General features: G+C 46.4%; 1 protein-coding gene across 1 annotated transcript in view; it reads left to right on the forward strand.

Moving 5' to 3' along the window:
* The window catches only part of LOC140409414 (cell division cycle protein 20 homolog), a 147,376-nt gene extending 130,582 nt beyond the window's left edge, over positions 1 to 16,794 (forward strand). The window contains exons 12-13 of the mRNA XM_072497853.1: positions 11,284 to 11,450; positions 14,861 to 16,794. Coding sequence (XP_072353954.1) covers positions 11,284 to 11,420 — 137 coding nt within the window. The 3' untranslated portion in view covers positions 11,421 to 11,450; positions 14,861 to 16,794. The remainder of the gene's footprint in view (positions 1 to 11,283; positions 11,451 to 14,860) is intronic.
* Positions 16,795 to 22,447: the final 5,653 nt, after the last annotated feature.

Genomic DNA, 22,447 nt, shown 5'->3' on the forward strand with positions numbered 1-22,447 from the left:
GTACTTGGGACTACGATGTCGTGGCCATTACGGAGACATGGTTAGAACAGGGACAGGAATGGTTGTTGGAAGTTCCGGGATATAGATGTTTCAGTAAGAGTAGGGAAGGTGGTAAAAGAGGTGGAGGAGTAGCATTGTTAATCAAGGATAGTTTAACGGCTGCAGAAAGGCAGTTTGAAGGGGATCTGCCTACTGAGGTAATATGGGCCGAAGTTAGAAATAGGAAAGGAGCGGTCACATTGTTAGGAGTTTTCTATTGGCCCCCAAATAGTAATAGAGATGTGGAGGAAGAAATGACAAAACAGATTATGGGTAGGTGTGGAGGTCTCAGGGTAGTTGTCATAGGTGACTTTAACTTTCCAAATATTGATTGGAACCTCTATAGGTCGCACAGTTCGGATGGGCAGTTTTTGTACAGAGTGTGCAGGAGGGTTTCCTGACACAATATGTGGATAGGCCGACAAGAGGGGGGGGCCACATTGGATTTGGTACTGGGTAATGAACCGGGCCAAGTGTTAGATTTGTTTGTGGGAGCGCACTTTGGAGATAGTGACCACAATTCGGTGTCTTTCACTATTGCAATGGAGAGGGATAGAGCCATACGGCAGGGCAAGGTTTATAATTGGGGGAGGGGTAATTATGATGCGATTTGGCAAGAATTAGGGAGCATAAGATGGGAACAGAAACTGTCAGGGAAAGGCACAAATGAAATGTGGAGCTTGTTCAAGGAACAAATACTGCGTGTCCTTGATAGGCATGTCCCTGTCAGGCAGGGAGGAAATGTCCATGTGAGGGAACTATGGTTCACAAAAGAGGTTGAATGTCTTGTTAAGAGGAAAAAGGAAGAGTATGTAAGGATGAGAAAACAAGTTTCAGTACCAGGTAGCAAGGAATGAGCTGAAAAAAGGGCTTAGGAGAGCTAGGAAATGGCATGAGAAATCCTTGGCGGGTCGGATCAAGGAAAACCCCAAGGCTTTTTACTCTTACGTGAGAAATAAAAGGATGACCAGGGTGAGGGTAGGGCCGGTCAAAGACAGTAGTGGGAACTTGTGCATGGAGTCAGAAGAAATAGGAGAGGCGTTGAATGAATACTTTTCTTCAGTGTTCACAAAGGAGAGGGGCCATGTTTTTGAGGATGAGAGTGTGAATCAGGCGGGTAGGCTGGAGGAGGTAGATGCTCTGAGGAAGGATGTATTAGCAATTTTGAAAAACCTGAGGTTCGACAAGTCCCCTGGGCCAGATGGGATATATCCAAGGATTCTTTGGGAGGCAAGGGCTTTGATATTTGGGTCCTCGCTGTCCACGGGGATAGTGCCAGATGACTGGAGAGTGGCAAATGTTATTCCTCTGTTCAAGAAAGGGAATAGGAATGACCCTGGTAATTATAGGCCAATTAGTCTTACTTCGGTGGTCGGTAAGATAATGGAAAAGGTCCTGAAGGATAAGATTTATGACCATTTGGAAAGATGCAGCTTAATCCGGGATAGTCAACATGGATTTGTGGAGGGTATGTCTTGCCTCACAAATTTGATTGAATTCTTTGAGGAGGTAACTAAGTATGTAGATGAAGGTAGAGCAGTTGATGTCGTATACATGGATTTTAGTAAGGCGTTTGATAAGGTTCCCCATGGTCAGCTCATGAAAAAAGTAAGGAGGTGTGGGATAGAGGGAAATATGGCCAATTGGATAAGTAACTGGCTATCACATAGAAGACAGAGGGTGGTGGTGGATGGAAAATTTTCAGACTGGAGACCAGTTACCAGCAGTGTACCCCAGGGATCAGTACTGGGTCCTCTGCTATTTGTGATTTTTATCAATGACTTGGAGGAGGGGGCTGAAGGGTGGGTCAGTAAATTTGCTGATGACACCAAGATTGGTGGAGTAGTGGATGAGGTGGAGGGCTACTGCAGGCTGCAAAGAGACATTGATAGGATGCAGAGCTGGGCTGAAAAATGGCAGATGGAGTTTAACCCTGATAAGTGCGAGGTGATTCATTTTGGTAGAAAATATTTGAATGCGGATTACAGTGTTAACGGCAGGGTTCTGAGGAATGTGGAGGAACAGAGAGATCTTGGGGTTCATGTCCACAGATCTCTGAAGCTTGCCACTCAAGTGGATAGAGCCGTGAAGAAGGCTTATAGAGTGTTAGCGTTTATTAACATTGGGTTTAAGAGCCGCAGGGTTTTTTTTTATCTGCCACCTATCTGCCCCCTCCACCAACTTGTCTATGTCCTTTTGAAGTTTGCACTGTCCTCACAGTTTCAGATGCTTCCAAGTTTTATCTCATCTGCCGACTTTGAAATTATCCCCTGCACACCAAGGTCACTAATATAAATCAGGAAAAGCAAGGTTCCCAATACAAAACTCTGGGAACTCCAATACAAACCTTGCTCTAGCTCGAAAAATAGGGAACATTGACGTCAACCTCGATTATAAGCATACAGAAAATGGTACCAATTAAGAAAAGTTTTATTTTTATTTTGATACACCACACATGTTACATATGAGAACCAGAGGATGATAATTCAAGGTGATTGGCTAATGGAAACAGCAGCCAAGTGAGGAAAATCGTTTTTGCGCAGTGAGTAGTTTGGATCTGGAATGCACTGCCACTACAAACACACACACACACACACACACACACTTCCTCGTAAAGTGATCCCCGGGCGATAGTTTGATTTTAATCTAAATTTAATTAAACCGTGCAGACACCTTCCTTATCGATTGCAGTCTGTATAAAGTGTCCAGACATAATTAGGACTGCAAAGTATGTGGGGAGGATGAGGGGGGATATTTAGAGGGTGATTGAAAATATATATATATAATTTATACTTTCATTCTAAAATAAGAGGAGGGGGGCATTCAGATAGCTTGGAACAGTTAGATGTTCTTCCCAGTTTAGCACTGGAAAAGTTAAATGATGCAATTGGCCGCATTTAGCCCAGGCATTGGGACTGGAAGGTGTAAAAGACACAGAAGTCTACACACAACTCCAGAGTTGAAGGAGGTGGGACTGCATCGCGCTGTGACTGGAGTGCAGGACAATAAAACAGGGGGCTGCCAGCGGATTGAAATCGACTCAATCTAAGAGCCGCGGGGTTATGGTGCAACTATACATGACACTGGTGAGACCACATTTGGAATATTGTGTACAGTTCTGGTCGCCTCACTATAGGAAGGATGTGGAAGCTTTGGAAAGGGTGTAAAGGGTTCAGTAGGGGCTGTTTAGCACAGGGCTAAATCGCTGGCTTTGAAAGCAGATCAAGGCAGGCCAGCAGCACGGTTCAATTCCCGTACCAGCCTCCCCGAACAGGTGCCGGAATGTGGCGACTAGGGGCTTTTCACAGTAACTTCATTTGAAGCCTACTTGTGACAATAAGCGATTTTCATTTTTCAAGGAGATTTACCAGGATGCTGCCTGGTTTGCAGGATAGGTCTTATGAAGAAAGGTTGAGGGAGCTAGGACTTTTCTCTTTGAGCAGAGGAGGATGAGAGGCGACTTAATAGAGGTTTATAAGACAATGAGGGGGATAGATAGAGTGGAAGTTCAGAGACTATTTCCTCGGGTGGATGTCGCTGTTGCAAGGGGGCATAATTATAAGATTCAGGGTGGGAGATATAGGAGGGATGTCTGAGGTAAGTTCCTTACTCAGAGAGTGGTTAGGGTGTGGAATGGACTGCCTGCTGTGATAGTGGAGTCAGACACTTTAGGAACTTTCAAGCGGTTATTGGATAGACACATGGAGCACACCAGAATGACAGGGAGTGGGATAGCTTGATCTTGGTTTCGGACAATGCTCGGCACAACATCGAGGGCTGAAGGGCCTGTTCTGTGCTGTACTGTTCTATGTCTATGTTCTATGTACAGATTTCACTATATGAACATGCGCTCTAATAATAAAAGTACATTTAATACATTTAATATATGAAGCCTCTGTAAATGCGGGTCCATCAAGGTTTATTTGATGGTCTCCCAACGTAGTGGCGGGCCCTCCAAACATTTAAAAAACAGGATTTTTATTTCATTGCTGAGTGCGGCACAGTGACACAGTGGTTAGCACTGAATTTAAAAAACTGCTGCCTCAGTACCAGGGACCCGGGTTTAATTCCAGCCCTGGGTGACTGTCTGTGTGGAGTCTGCACATTCTTCCCCTGTCTGCATGGGTTTCCTCCGGGTGCTCCGGCTTCCTCCCACAGTCCAAAGATGTGCAGGTTAGGTGGGGTTACGGGTTTACAGGGATAGGGCGAGGGAGTGAGACTTCAGTCGGGTGCTCCTTAGAAGGTCGGTGCAGACCTGATGGTCTGAATGCACTGTAGGTATTCTATAGATAGGGCTGAAAACTGGGGGTGACACCGGCATGACCACTTGCAGGACTCACTGCTGTATTTTACGGGGGTCATGCAACTAATTAGTTGCTACCAGGGCCACAGGCAAAACCCCATGTTTCTGCCCAAGACCTCAACTCAAACATTATTTGGATGTAGTTGCTCTCTTTCAACTATCTTTAAACCTCAGCCCAATATCCCTCAGATATGACTGATACTTATAACTTCCCACACAATTGATCCTTCCGATAGGAGGAGTAGGCTGTGAATAGGGTAATTGTTCCTGGCGCTCCTTCATGATTTGAGTGCAAGACTCAGCTGTCTTGCCCTTTTTAATACAAAACTTTATCAAAAACATAATAATAATAACAATAATCTTTTATTGTCACAAGGGGCTGGTTTAGCACACTGTGCTAAATCGCTGACTTTTAAAGCAGACCAAGGCAGGCCAGCAGCACGGTTCAATTCCTGTACCAGCCTCCCTGAACAGGTGCTAGAATGTGGCGACTAGGGGCTTTTCACAGTAACTTCATTTGAAGCCTACTTGTGACAATGAGCGATTTTCATTTCATTTCAGTATGAAGTTTGATTTTCATTTCAGTATGAAGTTACTGCGCCACTGTCAGGTGGGGCTGGGTTGGTTGGGTGGGTTGGTTGGTTTGTATCAAGTCATTGATCGCCTTTTTCATGATGTGGGGGCTGGGGCTGTGTTGTTGCATTGCCTGTAAGTGCTGATTCTTCTGTGTGCATGTCTGAGGCCGAGTTGCCATCGGCCTGTCAGCTGTCATAGTGAATTGTGCCTCTTGATTGCATGGTCGTACGAGGGCCAGTGGAAGGACTGATGTGCTTTGCGTGCTTTCCTCTGAGGTGGATTCTCTGCCCTTGAAGTGGTCCACATGTTTCCATATGGTCTTCTCTTCGGTCCTGACCTTGTACGAAATGGACCCTGTTCTGTCCAACATAATCCAATGGGCGCTGTAATAATTTTCACGAGGCTCACGAGAATACCCTTTTGATCTCCCCATGGGACTCCTGGGATATGAGCTACCCTGCTACTCGGTGGAGGCTCACGCAGGTTGTGACTCATAAGGACCCAGCATAAGGCCGGCCCAGACAGCCGGCATGTTGGTTGCCCCAATGGAACTGCACTGTGTAAATAATTTGCTGCCATAGACAGACATTTTGTGACCTTAATTAAACAAATGTTCACCTTACCGTTCAGCTTCCTGGGTCTTAATAGGCGTCGTCCCCAAAATTACAGACATGCACAGCGTCTCACAGTTTAAAGCCTCTCCCAGGCGTCCGGTGGTCATAGTGCTTCTTTTGAAGGTCCTGCTTTGTCTCTACTTTCCCGCCTAGACTTGGAAATGTCAGACTCAGGTGGGTTCGGAGGTGTCGGTCCATTAATAGCTCCACTGGTGCTATCTCGGTTGTGACGTGAGGCATAGTCCGATAATGGAATAGGAACCTTGCCAATTTTGTATCAAGGGAGCCTGTATTCTGTTTCCGCATGCCTTGTATAAATTTGTGACCCGCCCGCTCCACAAAATCATTTGAGGTCGGGTGGTATGTAGCAGTCCAATTGTGCCTTACCCCGTTGTAATGCTTAAATGATTCAAACTCCTCACTAGTGAACGGCGTCCCGTTGTCTGTGGCCACTACCTCTGGTATCTCGTGGGGCTAAATGATTGGCCTAATTTCTTCATGATAGTCCTCAAGGTGGTGGTGGGCGTCTAGTGCACATCCAGCCAATTGGAGTGGGCGTCTCTCAAGACAAGCAACATGGAGCCAATGAACAGCCTGGCAAAGTAGGCGTGCAGAGGCAACCAGGGGCTCTCTGGCCATTCCCAGGGATGGAGCGAGGCCGACAGAGGGAGATTCTGGTGTTTCTGTCATACCGGGCACTATTTTACCACCATCAATTTCAGGTCACAAAACTGAGCTCCTCACTAGCAGCTTCATCTTTGAGGTTCCTGTGTGTCCACCATATAGTTTCTGTAGGAACGTCTCTCCACCTGGCCTTGGGACGATCACGTGAGCTCCTCATAGGTGGATACCATCCTCCAAACTGATCGCCTGCTTCTTCATGATGTGGGGCTGTAGTGCTGCTGGGTGGCATCCCTGTAACCTGCCAAACAGGATGATGTGGCGTAGTTTTGCCAAGTTGGATCCTTCTGGGTCCATGTGCCAATCTGCGCGGTCGTCATGGGAAGAGTGACCTTGAAGTTCAGGGTTGCTACAACCTCGTCCATTACTGGTGGAGATGAGGGGCTCACAGGTAGTGGGAGTAGACTGAGGGCGTCAGCGTTTGCTATCTATACACCCAGGAGATGCTCAAACGTGTACTCGTAAGCCGCTAATAACAAGGCCCAGCGCGGGATCCGGGCTGAGGCGATGGAGGGATCTCCCATACTCATATTTGGTTTTTTTTCAGCAGCACGTGAATGTGTGCCAACAAAGTGGTGAAGTTTAGGATAAGATTCTCCGAATGGCTCACGAGCTTCAAAAATGACCTTCGATCAGTCGTTTATTCTGGTGTTGGAGCTCCCTTTACGGCCTGGACCTGTTCTTCTACTGGGTGCAAACCAGCCTCGTCCATATGATATCCCAGGTACATGACTCTCTTTACCTGAAACACATATTTGCCTCTCTTCTGGTGGAGATCTGCTTGGGGGAACCACCTGTGGACCACTTCCATGTTGTCCAAGTGTTCTTTCTCGTGTGGCACCCAAAATGAGCACATCATCCAGGTTTATGGGCACTTTGGGAATTCTCTGGAGGAAGCCTTCCATTACCCTTTGGAATATTACACATGCGGATGAGACTCTGAATCTGAGCCAAGTATACATGTATGGACCCCTGCAGGTTTTGATGGTCACGTACTTCTGTGATGCTGTGTCTAGCTCTAGTTGAAGATATGTGTGACTCATGTCCAGTTTCGTGAACGAGTGGCCCCCCTGGCTAGCTTTGTGTACAGTTCCTCTGAATGCAGTACGGGATATCGGCCCAGGTGGGAGGCCCTGTTCACTGTCAATTTATAATCACAGCAGATGCGAACTGACTGATCCAGTTTCAACACCAGGGCTACCGGTGCTGCCCACTCTCCAAATCGGGCCGGGAGTATAATGTTCAAACTTTCCAAGAATCGTAATTCAGTTTCCATCTTCACAAGCAAGGAGTAGGGTCGTGCTCTGAGGTATTTGGGCTGGGCCTCCAATGTAAACTTTTGCCCTGGCCACTTCTATGTTTCCCAGGCCCAACAGGTTGGGCCCTGGCTCCTGAACCATTATTAGTGGAAGCCTAACTGCTGCCCGCAGATGACCAGGTTCACGGTGGTCTCTATGAAGTTCAACAGCTCCTGGTATATGTCGCCAGCCGAGCCTTGGTATCTTGCAAACCCAGGGGCAGGATGCCCATGCGAAGCCGGCGGAATGTTTGTTGGCCTGGGATGGAGATGGCAGCCCCCATGTCGATCTCCATTACCAGCAGGTAACCGTTGACTTGAAGTCTAATCCGAATCAGTGATGCAATTCAGCTGCATCAGGTCGTCCTCCTTGGGCTGGTCCACGTGCAAGGCCCTGGCTTGGACGACCTTGTCGTTATGCCAAGGGAGGCATGGCCTTTGTCGATTCTGGCAGCCTTGGTTGCCGCGCATCCTACAACCATAAGCATGGCAACGCCGCTGGTACTCCCCATCCTCCCATCGTCCTCCGTGGAGATGACACCGATCTGTGGTGGCCTTTGACCATTGAGTCCGGATGCGACGTTGTATATTTGGTTGCTGCTTTGGTGGCAATCTGGTCTGGCATTGCACTCCTGTGCCTGAGTCATCCAACACCAAGAATGCTGCAGTCAACGGAATCGTGGAACTCTCGAACCCCCTTCTCAGCATTTGTAAGTGACAGGGCTAGTTTCATGGCTCTTTTCAGGACCAATGTTGGTTCTGCCAACAACTTCCTCTGAGTTGCCAATTCGTTAATACCGCACACCAAACGGTCCCTTGAAATAGAATCATAGAATCCCTACAGTGCAGACTGAGTCCATTCGGCCCATTGTGTCTGCATCCACCCAGGCCCCACTTTCCCACCCCATCCTCATTACCCCACCCAACCCACACATCTTTGGACATTAAGGGTAATTTAGCCTGGCCAATCCATCTAATCTGCACATCTTTGGACTCTGAATGGAAACTGGAGCACCCGGAGGAAACCACGCAGAAACGGTGAGAACATACAAACTCCACACAAACAAGGCTGGAATTGAATCCGAGTCCCTGGCACGGTGAGGCCGCAGTGCTAACCACTGTGCCATCCCTAATCCTGGAGAGGATGAACCGAACTCGCAATGTTCTGCCAGCCTTCACAGTTGTGTCAGAAAGTCCGTCACTGACTATCCTAGAGTCTGTATAGCCGTGTTAAACCCATACCTTTACATTATCACGGACAGTTTTGGGTCTTAATGATTCGCCACAAACTCCACTAGTTTATTGAAGGACTATGGGTCCAGGGCTGCCAGGTAAGTAAAGCTCTTGATTATGCTGAATGTTGAGATCCCGCAGGCAATCACGAGGATTACCTTCTGTTGGTCCTCTCCATTCGTCCCTTTCTCCTTTTGTTGATGCTTTGTTGTGTAGTAGCTGTTGTCTTTGGCCATCAGCTCTGGTGGTCTCCCAGGTTCTTTAATTGGATTTCCTAATGGCCACGGTTTTGTCCTCGTGATGGTAATGTCCCAGTGTCCTGCTTTTGGAATCGACACATTTTGAGGATTATCCCCCATTGTATGGTTGAGGTTTGGCCTGCTTGTGGTATTAAAGCACATGAAGCTTTTTGCGGTTTTATATTTAATTAAAATCTAGTTGGAGGAGATTTTGATCTTACACCCACCAGCGGCAAAATGGCTTTGCAGTGAGAAGTGAATGGGCACTCGATCCCCACCCAACCACATCATCCCCTGTCTCCCAGCCAATCCCCAAAAGGCAAGTAAAATCCAGCCCTTTGTTTTTCAGTATTTCTTTTCCCTCTTTATCTCCCATCCTCCCCACCCTTGCCTTTCTTCCCTGACACCTTGGCTTGAATTCTTTGCTCCCAGGTCGGGAGTGCAGAGTTGGGACAATTCTTGGTTCCACAAATCTGACTGCCAAAAAAAGTACCCCAGAAGTTTGGAATTTCATTTTCTGGGAACGGGTGAAAATGGGAGCTGCGGTCGTCAGCCCTCGAAAGAGTCCGGAGGCTGCCGGGTGGAGAGGTGAGCAGGAAGAAAGGGTTGGCCATTTAAGACTGATACGAGGAAGAATTTCTTCACTCAAAGGTGGTGAATCTTTGGAATTCCTGATCTCAGACTGCTCTGAAAACTCAATCTTTAAGCATGTTAAAAACAAAAATCGATAGATTTCCAGAGACTAATGACATCAAGGGAAATGGAGATAATGGGGGAGAGTGGTGTTGAGGAAGATGATCAGTCATGATCCAATTGAATGACTCGATGGGCTGAATTGCCCATTCCTGCTCCTATGTTCCCTCACTAAGGCTCGCTTTTTAAATCCACCAGCTGCCATATGGTGGATTTGAACCCATGTCCCAAGAGCATTATACTTGACTCTCTAGATTACTAATCCAATGGCATTGACACTACACCACCACCTTCCTTTTTGGTTTGTTAAAGTAGAAAGGAGAAAAGAGTAGAGGGTCTGTGCCTGCCATGCAGACCCGTTTCCCCCTCTCTCCAGAATGAGGAGATCTATGTTTCATGTTTCAAGACAAGCAGAGGTTTGCAGTGTTTTCTCCTTGTCGGGCTTTATTGAACTGCTTTTCTTCTCTGTGTCTTCTCTGCAGCATTTTTGATCACCACTTCCTGACATCATTATTTGTGTTCACGGACTGCAGAGGTTCTCAGTATCTTCTCACTGTAGGTCTTTATTGAACTGCCTCAAGATGGCAGTCCACAGTGAGACTGCCTCATGGCAGAAGTCACCTGCCTATGGCAAACCAGATAGGATATATAATACTATTTTAAACCCCAAACAGCCTATTATATTTTGCGAGCACTTCCTGCTTTCATTGCAGACCACTGCATTAGTCTTTTCTTTTTGTTTGTATGGACCTCTTTGGTCTTTTTCAATTCCTAATTATTTGCAGTTTCTTTCCTTCCTTTAGTTTCTTGACATTGCCTTACATCTGACAGCATAGTTTGCAGGTCATTCTTCTTGTTAACGTTCTGTGTTTAGAAGGCACTTTGCTTCTCCCTTTTCAGTGTGTGTTTTGTTTTCAAGTTGTTTGCCTATCTTCTAGTTTTAACTTCTGATAAGAGTACAATCCTGAAATATTCACAGACTATTTTTGTGTATTTCCAGCACTTTCTGTTGTTACGCCACATGATCCTCCGGACTACCCGAGGACTTATATAACTAAATATAGAGGCAAATATAGGGCACGATCTAGCCAAATTGCAACAAAGCTTTTGTTGAGCGCATTTACCCTAGAAAGACCACGCTATCGAACGGGGTTCTGTTGCAATCCGGGTCCTTAGTGGGGAACGCCCCGCCGAGGCCACACTTAGTCCCATTTCCTGCACTGTCAGTGGAGGAAGAGGTCGGAGTGCCATTCTAAAATGGCACCTTGATCTATAGGCCCCCCATGCAATCCCAAACCCCTCCAACACACCGACACGAGGGTCATGGAGCCCTCTGCACCCCATGGTGGGCGGGGTCCTGTTAGATCTTGCGAAGCGTGTCGAGCTCCACGGGATTTACCGGCTGTGTTGCGCCCTGATTTGGGCGCGGCTGTTAGATTTCGCCAATATTATTTTAATTAGCATTTGGATGTCAATCAACAAAGGTCCATAAGTAGATGCCAGCACATCATGCTTACAGTCAAAGTGGTCCCCTCTTTTGTGATTTGAGATAATTTATAGAACTCACTCATGGAATTGCCTTTCATTCTCCATATGCTCTTTTTGCAGGTCACAGAGGGAGAGTACTGCATCTGGCACTGAGTCCTGATGGCAATATTATGTTTTCAGCAGCAGCTGATGAAACAGTTTGTTTATGGAGCTGTCTCACTGCCAGTGAGCAGACGCTGGATGCAAAAGGGATTTGAGGATTGACAATGTTGACTGTTGAAGTCAAGGTACTCATTCATGCAACAAACAAACCTTTTGAAATACTCGAATATTCATTACTATTCCAAAAATACATAGTTGGGAACTTTGATGTGAAATTTCTATCATTTTTCTATGAAAGAATATTTTTTAAAGGTGTAAAATGTGTAAATGTTGATGTTCCGGGAGACTTGATCATAGTTCTGCAAGGAATACAGGGGGTGGGATTCTCTGATCCTGAGGCTAAGTGTTGACGCCGTCATATACAACGTCGTCAACAGGTCCCCAGGAGCAGCCATTCCGAGCCCCTCAGGAGGCCAGCACGGCACTGGAGCGACCCACGCCGCTCCAGCTGCCGGTACTGGCGTCAAATGGGCGCCGCGGGTCTGCGCATGCGCGCTGTGACCAGTGCCACTGCGTGCATGCGCAGTGCGACTGGGGCGATTGCACGCATGCGTGGTGGCTTCCTTCTCCACGCCGGCCCCAACACAACATGGCGTAGGACTACAGGAGCCGGCGCGGAGCAAAAGAGGCCCCAAGCCCGAGAGGCTGGCCTGCCGATCGGTAGACCCCGTCGCGGGCCAGGCCATAGCGGAGGCCCACCCCCTGGAGTTGGACCCCTCCCCCCAACAGGCCGCCCCCGGATGGATGCACGCCGAGGTCCCACCGGGTAAGACCACACATGGATGGTGCCGGCGGGACTCGGATTTGTTTGCGGCCACTCGGCCCATCCCGAGCGGAGAAATGCTGGCCCCCGACTGGCGCCGCGCCAACCGCGCCGGCGCCAATGGCTCTGATTCTCCGCTCTCTGGAGAACCGGTGGACTGGCGTCGGGGCGGCGTCGCGGGATTCGCGCCCTGCCCGGCGATTCTCCGGCCCGGCGTGTGCTGAGAGAATCCCGCTCATGAAATTAGTGTGTGGATACAGAAAGCATTTGAGGCAAATGGCATGTTGGCCTTAATTGCGAAGGGAATGGAGTACAGGAATGAAGAAGTCTTACTATAACTGCGCATGGTTTTGGTGAGACCACGCCAGAAACACTGTGTGAAGGGTTCACTAAATAGGTCCATTGGATGAGGAGGTTATCCTATATGGGATGCTGGGTAAATTTGGTTTATATTGTCTGGAGTTAGAAAAATGAGAGGCGATCTCATTGAAACATACAAGATTTTGAAGGGGCTTGATAAGATAAATGCTGAGAGACTGTTTCTGCTGGGCAGGAAATTTGAAATATGGGGCACTGTCTCAGGACAAAGAAGAATACAGCACAGGAACAGGCCCTTCGGCCCTCCAAGCCTGTACCGGTACAAGGGACCAATCATTCATTTAGGGATGGGATCAGCAGAAATCACTTCACTCAAATTGTTGTGAATCTTTGGAATTCTCTACCCCAGAGGCTTGTGGATACTCTACCATTTTAAGGGTGGAATAGACAGCTTTTTGGGGCTGGATTTAATGGGAGGAGTGTATTGCTCATCCCATGTTAGAAATGTTGACCAACTGTAGGCTGCTGCACAGTTATAATAAGCTGCAGGAGGCCTTAACAAGCTCGGAATGGAACTTCTGCTCCTCAGTGGAAGAAAGTCCCGTTTTTGGGAGTTGGCAACCAATCTGATAGGATAGCAGCTGTGTAGTCCCAGCTGTGTCAGAAACAAATAGTGACCTCTGCTGGGACTACAAGGAAGTGCCTGGCAAGAAATGTCTGGCAAGAAATGTCATGGATGCTGGATTGAAGTGGGGCTTTTTCATTGGAAGGAATCAAGGACCCTGGGGAGGGGGAGAAGGGCTTGGGGGATCAGATTTTGGAGGCCAGTGGGGGGAGGCACAAAGAGGGCACTGTTGTGAGGGGGAGGGGGTGGGATTTACACAGAGAACCCCCAAAATAGGTACCGCTTCTTCCTTCCTGGCTTTTCACCAGAGTCGATGAAAAAGCGCTTGCCTACTCTCGTCCGCCTTTCAGTACCATCTATTTTATGGAAGTGGAATCAGATGGGCCGTTAAGCGCCTCAAAAAACTTAAGGGCAGGCAGGCCAGCGGGTGCCTTAAGCACCTATCATTATGGGGAAAATAATAATAATAATAATAATAAAAATTGCACTTAAACTTAAAGCTATATCTTTATTCCTACCACCCAAAAATACAAATACAATTTACTCCTTCTGGGATCCGTAACACAAACTGTATCTATGTAACAGCTTCAATATAACAAAATATCTTGCTGTTAATCACAAGAGTGATACCGATGCACATAAGAAGATATTACGCTAGATGACCAAATGCGTGGTCAAAGAGCTATTAAGGAATGTCTGAAAAAGGAAAGAGTTATACAGGGGCAAGAGGTGTAGAGAAGGAATTCCAGAATTCCAGAGTTTAGGCCATTGGCAGCTCAGCTTCTGGCCACCAAATGTAGTGCAGTTAAAAGCAGGGATGCTCCAGTGGCCGGAATTGAAGGAGCGCTAAGGCAGCAGATGATCAGAGGGCTGGAGGAGGTTACAGCGACTGGGAAGGTTGAAGGTGGATAAAGTGCTGACCATTATATCCAATATCTAATAAATAAAGACATTCCCTCCTCCTTCAGTAGGTTACCACAGGCTGGATTTATTGGCTGTTGGTGGCACAACCGCTTAAAAGCACCTGTGAATTGTGTGGTTGCACACACCCTCCTACCTGAGGGACACTGGCTGCTCCCAGCAGCTTCGATTTACTCTTTCATTCATTCAATCAGATGAAAGAAGCTCCCAAACCCTGAAAAGCATAATGTCTGCAAACACAACAAAAGCTTTTATGCAATCACTTTTGAATTGTTTATTTATTTCCTTTGGTGCTAGCATATGCTACTGACTTCTTAGATTTAACATTCTGCTTCTGCTAGGAACTAGGGAAGTCCCTGAGGCAGCAGGAACGAGGAATGCTTTGTGTGACGTCGAGCTGTGGTATTAAAAGGGCCTATTGGGATTGAACTGCTGCATGACTCCTAGCAGTTAAGCTCAGAGATATATCTGCTGTGCCTGGTAGTTGATTCTTCCTGCAGCACATTGACTGACGTGATCCCAATGTTTCCAAAAGCACTTCCTGCTCTGATAGCATCCTTTTTTAAAAAGTGGCCCAGTGAGCTCTGGATCCTCATGGTCTTCATTTGAAGGGTTTGAGTCATAGAGTCATAGATGTCTACAGCACAGAGAAGGCCCTTCGGCCCATTGATTCTGCTTTGCTGATGTAGAGAAACCGCTAGAATTTTATATTTTGGTGTTAAGCCACATACATTCCAATGTGGTGATGCCTCCTGTGTAGTTGTGAACTGGGCTTGAGTGATTAAATGTAGGGGTGATGTATTCCAACTCTACAACAAGCAAAGTGCTCCTCCTTGCCTGAAGCTCCAACTCCTTTATGTTTTGTGCATTACCTAATGTACCCGTGGGTCACTCTTTACTTCCCTCAGGTGAATGTAAATGGACAGGTATCTACAAGGAATGATGTGATTGATATCAGGTGCTGTGATGGGCCTGGCCTTGCAGGATGCACTGGAGCCTGGGCTATCTTCACTAGAGACATCCATAACAAGAATGAAGAAAATACAAGAATTGTCTAGCTTTATTGCTGCTTTAATTCAGAAATAAATAATCAGGCTTATTTTCTTCAATAATTAACATTAGAGAACCACATTAAAACGAAATAAATGCTTACATTTATATCGCACTTTTCACAATCTTCTGACATCTCAAAGTTTCTTGCAGCAAATTAGTAACTTTTTGAAGAGCCGTTCTTATTGTAATGTAGAAAATGGGAAACTGCTTTGTGTTCAATTAATTCTCAATAACAACCAAAAGAGCGTTTTTTTGTGATGTTGAATGAGGGATAAATGTTTATCTGGGACAGTCCTCCTATTATCCTTCAAAATAGTGCCCTGGCATCTTTTACATTCACCTGAGCAGAGGGACCTCAGTTTAACATCTTGACCAAAAGACAGCGCCTCCAGTACTTCCTCAGTTCTATAATGGAGCGTCAGCCTCCACATTTGTGCTCAGGCCTCGGAGTGGAACTTGAACCATGGACCTTATGATTCAGCAGCATGTGTGCAACTAACTAAGTCACGGCTGACACTCTGATGGAACACAGCTGGAAAATTGGATCATATGGACAGTAACGAAGCCCAGCCAATAAATAACAATAAAATTGCATTTTTGGTGTGTGATTCTCTGGGCGTAACTTACCCAGATGTATTTTCGGTCAAGTACTAAAGTGAAACATTGTCCCCAAAACATTGGAAGCTGCCTGCCGCAACACCTTCCAAACCCACGACTACTACCATCGAGAAGGGCAAGAGCAGCGGATACCTGGGAACACCACCACCTGGAGGTTCCCCTCCAAGTCACTCACCACCCTGACTTGGAAATATATCGCCGTTCCTTCACTGTCGCTGGGTCAAAATCCTGGAACTCCCTCCATAACAGCACTGTGGATGTACATACACCACATGGACTGCAGCGGTTCAAGAAAGCAGCTCATCACCATCTTCTCATGGACAATTGGGTATGGGCAACAAATGCTGGCCTAGCCAGCAAAACCCACAGCCCCTAAAAAAAATGAATAAATAAGAAATAAAATCCAACATCCCAGTAGACGTTCCAGTGTATACCAGTTGTAATTTCTGGCACTTCGCATGTCAATGTGTTCAGGGCTAAGGGACAGTCACCTCATTTAAATATGCTGGGTGGCCCCTGTGCCACTAATTGCACATCTCGAGCGCCCACCAGAATAGGGAGGATGAACAATGGGGCGGACAATGCCTGCTCCTGAGAGCTTTCTGGAGAAGCCCTTAAAATGAGTCTGGAAAATCTTCAAACAATTAAAAAAATCTTCCAGGATCTAATTTCTCTCGGCCTGGTTCCTTCGTCTGGCCCCTTAGACCAGTATGCCTGCATTCACATGGCTCACCAACCCACTGATGCCAGCAGGCTAGGGACGACTCCAGTCTCGGACTCTCTTCCTCTGGCATTGCCCCTGCTAACATCGGCCTCATTTATGGGTGGACCGAGACTCCGCCCGAAGGAAGACACCATAGAATGTTGATGCCGGTTGAGCCCTAGACTAATTCCGAACTTGACAGCTCGCTGGGTTTATAACCAGATGCACCAGATGACTGTGCATGTTAGTGTTTTTACTTTGTAAGATTATAAATAAAGACTGTGTGCGTACAACAATTATAAATTCTTAATTCAGCACAGAGATTTAAAACTGTTACTTTTTCCTATTGGGAAGCTGGTATAATCTAATATTTAATATTTATCAGACATGTGTTAATATCTATCAGATTAATGTTATTTATTTGCTTGTTTTTATTGTTCAATAAACATGTTTGATAGTTAAAGCTTCCAGCGATGTCTGTTTTTAGTGGTACCATCTGATTTTGTATTATAATTACATGCTCTGATATATTCTGTAGCTAAAGACAAGTTTTCTATTTACTGTGCAACATGCACGGCACAGAGTTCAAAGTCAATTAAGATTCTGCAGAAATTGTATCAAATGAGGTTTATCTGTGAAAACAGTCTACATACGGAAGCCAGAATCTTTTGAGTAAGAATTCAATAAAGGATCCCAACATTATATCAGCATCTAGAAAAAGATAGGTTTCCTCAAGAACCATGGTGACATTTTTCTTTCAGTAAAGTTGAAAGGGCTTCATGATATGGTTGACTGAGGAGTATTGCAGGAAAGACAAGGAAGAGTTGCAGGATGCCTGGCACTCACCATATTACTTTGCCATCTCCCATAACTTATTTTCTCGCAAGAGATGAGATGTTATAATCATCAATTTATGGGCTGTATTTTCATTCAAAAAATAATTTAAAAAATTTAGAAAGAAAGAATTTTGTTTCATTTTTATGACATGCTACTGTCACCAGGTAGAGACTATACAGGCTGTGATGGCAAGTGTACAGAAGAAGAAACTGCATGCCATGTGAGGCATTTGCAGAGGCAATGGCGTAAAAGATAATCTGGGACCATTACTGGGCCTTTATTTGGCACTGCCCAGGTAGAGGACAAGTGGAACTTGAGGAACAGCTCAAATTGTGGCTGTGGCCATCCAAGTCAGACCTGCCACCAGGAGGTAGGATAGAGCAGATGATTCTAGTTGGGTGCATCAAGGTCATGCATTGCCATCTTATCAAACTGATCAGGAGAGGAAAGGCTCTCCCTGGATGGAAAATCAGGCACAGGGAAAGTATTACCTGGAGCTTTTAAGTTCCTGAACTGCCGGAACTGCTTTGCCACCTTTTCCTGTTTTAATTCCTCCGACCTCCATTGCCCCAGCTATTCACATGCTCTCTGTGTGTCCTAAATGTTTTAAATGCCTTTTGTTATGGTGCTTTCCGTTGTTTCATGGCAATATCTTAACCATCTCTAGCTTTCCATTTAAGCGTTGGTAGGTCATTCTACTTCCCTCTTGTATTCTTCCTACACTTTGTTCTGTTCCTTTTAAATGTGTTCTTTTCCCCAGTTCTGTTGAAAAGTTCAATATTAATTTCCTGATAATTTCACAGATGCTCTCTGACCAGCTGAGTGCTTCCATCATATTCTGTATTTGTGTCAGATTGCTTAATGTCCTCAGGCCAATGGGATGGGTAATAAATACATGTCTTGCTGATGTCACCCAAATCCCAAGAACAAACAAACAAAACAAATTCCAGTATTTGCAGTTTTTTTCTGTGATTTCTGAATTGTTGGTTCCATTTTTAATTATGCAGCAATTTCAATTCTTTGACCAGCAACATAGTTGAATTGGCACATTTCCTGGAAATAATCAACGCCAGGAGACCATTGGTTTAGAGGAAACCGTCTAGGTTTTGGATTTATATGACGTAGTCTGACATATCACTGATGGTTGAGAAAATATGGCTCTTCAGCTATGGAATCATCATGTTACCCAGTCCCATATTGTCAATAGTTGTGAATCCTCTCAGGTTCTAATCTCTGGTTTAGTCCCAGTGCCACGTGCTAGTGAGTAGAGAAATAGGAGAATATCACAGATGAGTGAGTGGCTTAAGAGTTGGTCAGGAGGGAGGGTTTGAGATTCCTGGACCACTGGGACAGTTTCTGGGGAAGGGGGGACCTGTACAAGCGGGACGGTCTACATCTGAACCAAAGTGGGACAAATATCTCTGCTGGCGGGTTTGCGAGTGCTGTTGGAAGGAGTTTAAACTAATTCGGCTGGGGCAGCGGATGCAGACTGTTAGCAGAATAGGGAAAAGCAATTGAGTCAGAGGGAATACTAGTTTCAAGGGAGTAAGACAAGGCTGGATGGCCTCTACTTTAATGCCAGGAGTATTACAGGTAAAATGAATGAGTTAAGGGCGAGGATTGACATATGAAATTGTGATATAGTAGTATAACGGAGACATGGTTGAGGGAGGGGTTGGATTGGCAGCTCAACATCCCAGGATATAGAATCTTCATGCGTGATAGAAGAGGGGGTAAAGAGGAGGAGGCATTGCATTATTGGTTAAGGAGTCAGTTATTCCTGTAAGGAGAGATAATATCCTGCAGGGGACATCAAATTAAGTTTTGTGGGTAGAGCTTAGAACAGAAAAAGGGACAGCCACATTGCTAGGTGTTTATTATAATCCCCCAGATAGTCAGCAGGAAATTGAGGAGCAAATTCATAGAGGTGTGTAAAAATAATAATAGGATAATTAGGTGATTTCATCTTTCCCAACATTAATTGGGATAGTCACTGTGTTAAGAGCATAGATGGAGTGAAGCTCTTAAAATGTATACAGGTGAACCTTTTAACTCAATATGTAGAGGGTCCAACAAGGGACGGTTCAATGCTGGACCTAATTCTGGGGAATGAAGCCAGACAGGTTGGGGGAAGAGGGGATTTTAGCAAAATAAGGTAGGATCTGGCCACTGTAGACTGAAAAGAGTTACTTGTGGGAAATATACAGAAGAGCAGTGGGGGGGGGGGAGGGGGGGGGGCGGGTGTTCAAAAAGGAAATGGGGAGGGTACAGGCCCAACATGTTCCCTCTAGGGTAATAAGAGGAGTAACAAACCCAGAGAACCATGATTGACCAGAGATATTCAGGATACGATGGGAAGGAAAAGTGAGGCTTTTAGAAAGTGCAAGGGGAACAAATCAACAGAGGCATTAGTGGAGTACAGAAAGTGCAGGATGGAGCTTAGGAAAGCAATCAGGAGAGCAAAGAGGGAAATGAGAAAGCTCTGGCGAATAAAAGTAGGGTAAAGTAATGGGTGGAGCCAGATGACATTGGTAGGGTGTTGAACGAAAACTTCATATCTGTAGGATATGAAGAGAATGAGGAGGCAGATGTGGAACTCAGGGAGAGAGACTGTGACATTCTTGCGCAAATTGTCATAGGGGGTGACAAGTGGCGGAATTCTCCGACCCGGCGCCGGGTCGGAGAATCGGCGGTTCGGGGGGCGCGATTCATGCAACGCCAGTCTGCTGATTCTCCGGTGACCGGAGAATTGGCGACGGCGGGGTCGGCGCGGCGGCGGTTGGGGGCCGCTCGACTCAGCCCCCCTGCCGATTCTCCGTGCGCGATGGGCTGAGTGCCCACTGGGTTAGGCCGAGTCCCGCCGGCACCGTTCATGTGTGCTCCTACCCGCAGGGACCTCGGCATTCATGTTGCGGGGGGCGGCCTGGTGGATGGGAGGGGGGATTTGACCCTGGGGGGGCCTCCACGGTGGCCTGGCCTGCGATCGGGGCCTAACGATTGACGGGCGGGGTTATCCTGGTGGGGGCCTATGTTCCTCCGGGCCGGGTCCCTGTAGCTGTCCGCCATGTTGCGTCGGGGCCGGCGCGGAGAAGGCAACTAGCGCGCATGCGCAAACTCGCGGCGGCTGTAGCGCACATGCGCAGACCCGCGGTGCCCGTTCTGACGCCAGTGTCGGCAGCTGGAGCAGCGTGAGGCTCTCAGTGCTGTGCTGGCTCCCTGTGCGGCCTAGGATTGCTGCTCCTAGGGGCCTGTTGACGCCGTTGTAAAACGCAATGGCGTTTACGACGGTGCCAACACTTAGCCTCAGGATCAGAGAATCCTGCCCAAGGTATTGGAGGTGATGGCAGACTTAAAAGTGGACAAATCTCCAGGTCCGATTGAATTGTGTCTCAGGGTGCTGTGGGAAGCGAGGGAGGAGATTGCCGGGGCTGAGACCCAAATTTTTAATTCCTCTCTGGCCTCAGGGGAGGTGCCAGAGGACTGGAGAACAGCTAATGTGGTCCCACTATTTAAGAAAGGTTGTTGGGATAAGCCAGCAAACTACAGACCAGTGAGTCTCATGTCAGTGGTAGGGAAACTATTGGAGAACATTCTGAAAGAGTGAATCTATCTCCACTTGGAGGGGCAAGGTTTGATCAGGAATCGTCAGCATGACTTTGACAGAGGGAGGTCATGCCTAACAAATTTGATTGAATTTTTTGAGCATGTGACCAGGTGTGTAGATGAAGGTAGTGTGGTTGGTGTATTTCACATGGATTTCAGTAAAACCTTTGACAAGGTCCCACATGGGAGACTTATAAAGAAGGCAAATGCACAGGATGCAAGGTAACTTAATGGTGGATTCAAAATTGGCTTAGCTGTAGGAGACAAAGGATGATGATAGACGGCTGCTTTAGTGCCTGGAAGCCAGTGTTCAGTGCGTACCACAGGGATCAGTGCTGGGTCCGTTATTGTTTGTCATTTATATAAATGACACAGATGACTATGTGGGGGGCAGGAGCAGTAAGTTTGCAGATGACACAATTGGTTAGATGGTTAAACAGTGAGATTAAGTGTATTGGGTTACAGGAAGATATAGATGGGATGGTTTAATGGGCAGAAAAGAGGCAGATAGAATTTAACCCTGAAAAGTGTGAGGTGATACACTTTGGAAGGGTAATGTGACAAGGAAGTATTAAATGAATGGCCTAACACTGCAAAGTTCCGAGCTACAAAGAGACCTTGGCGTGTCTGAAGGCAGAGGGCAGGTTAAGAGGGTGGTGAAAAAGGCATATGGGACACTTGCCTTTGTCAATTGAGGCATAGATTACAAAAGCAGAGAGATCATGTTGGAGCTGTGTGGAACTTGTGAGATCACAGCTGGAGTACTGTGTACAATTCTGGTCGCCACATTATAGGAAGGGTGTGATTGTGCTGGAGAGGGTGCAGAGGCGATTCACCAGGATGTTGCCTGGGTTGGAACATTTAAGTTATGAAAAGAGGTTGGGTAGGCTAGTGTTGTTTTCACTGGTGCAGAGAAGATTGAGGGGCGACCCGATCGAGGTGTACAAGATTATGAGGGACATGGACAGGGTGGATAGGGAGCAGCTGTTCCCTTAGTTGAAGGGTCAGTTACGAGGGGACTTAAGTTCAAGGTGAGGGGTTTAGGAGGGATTTGAGGAAAATCCTTTTTACCCAGAGGGTGAAGACGGTCTGGAATGCACTGCCTGGGAAGGTGGTAGAGGCAGATTTCCTCACGTTCTTTAAGAAGTATCTGGATGAACACTTGGCACATCATAACATTCAAGACTGTGGGCCAAGTGCTGCCAAATGGGATTAGGTAGGCAGTTCAGATGTTTTTCATGCATCGGTGCAGACTCAATGGGCCAAAGGGCCTCTTCTGCACTGTATTACTCTGTGATTCTGTGTGGAGTGTATCTGGAAAACGTGAATTTCAGGCCACAGGCTGACAAAATGTAAATTCATTCTGTATCTAGTATCATTGATGAATAAGTGACTATGGTAAAGCATTGTTTCTTTGTTTAAGGAACCAACTAAACATTACCTCTATTAATTAACAACAACTATTATGCAGCATCTTTAACAAAACATCCCAGGCAGCTTCACAGAAATGTAATTTAACAAAAATTGGCGCCGGTATATAGTGAGTGACTAAAAGCCTGCTTAATCACAGTTGAAAAAATATTCCATAGGTAGTTCCATTTAATGGTATGTTTTTCCAATTAAGCAAGCAGCAGTTATTTAGTCATCCCAGAATACGTTTCAGTGCTTGAAGAGAAAAGTC

Source organism: Scyliorhinus torazame, chromosome 3 (genome assembly GCF_047496885.1).
Source record: "Scyliorhinus torazame isolate Kashiwa2021f chromosome 3, sScyTor2.1, whole genome shotgun sequence".
NCBI classification, from domain to species: Eukaryota; Metazoa; Chordata; class Chondrichthyes; order Carcharhiniformes; family Scyliorhinidae; genus Scyliorhinus; species Scyliorhinus torazame.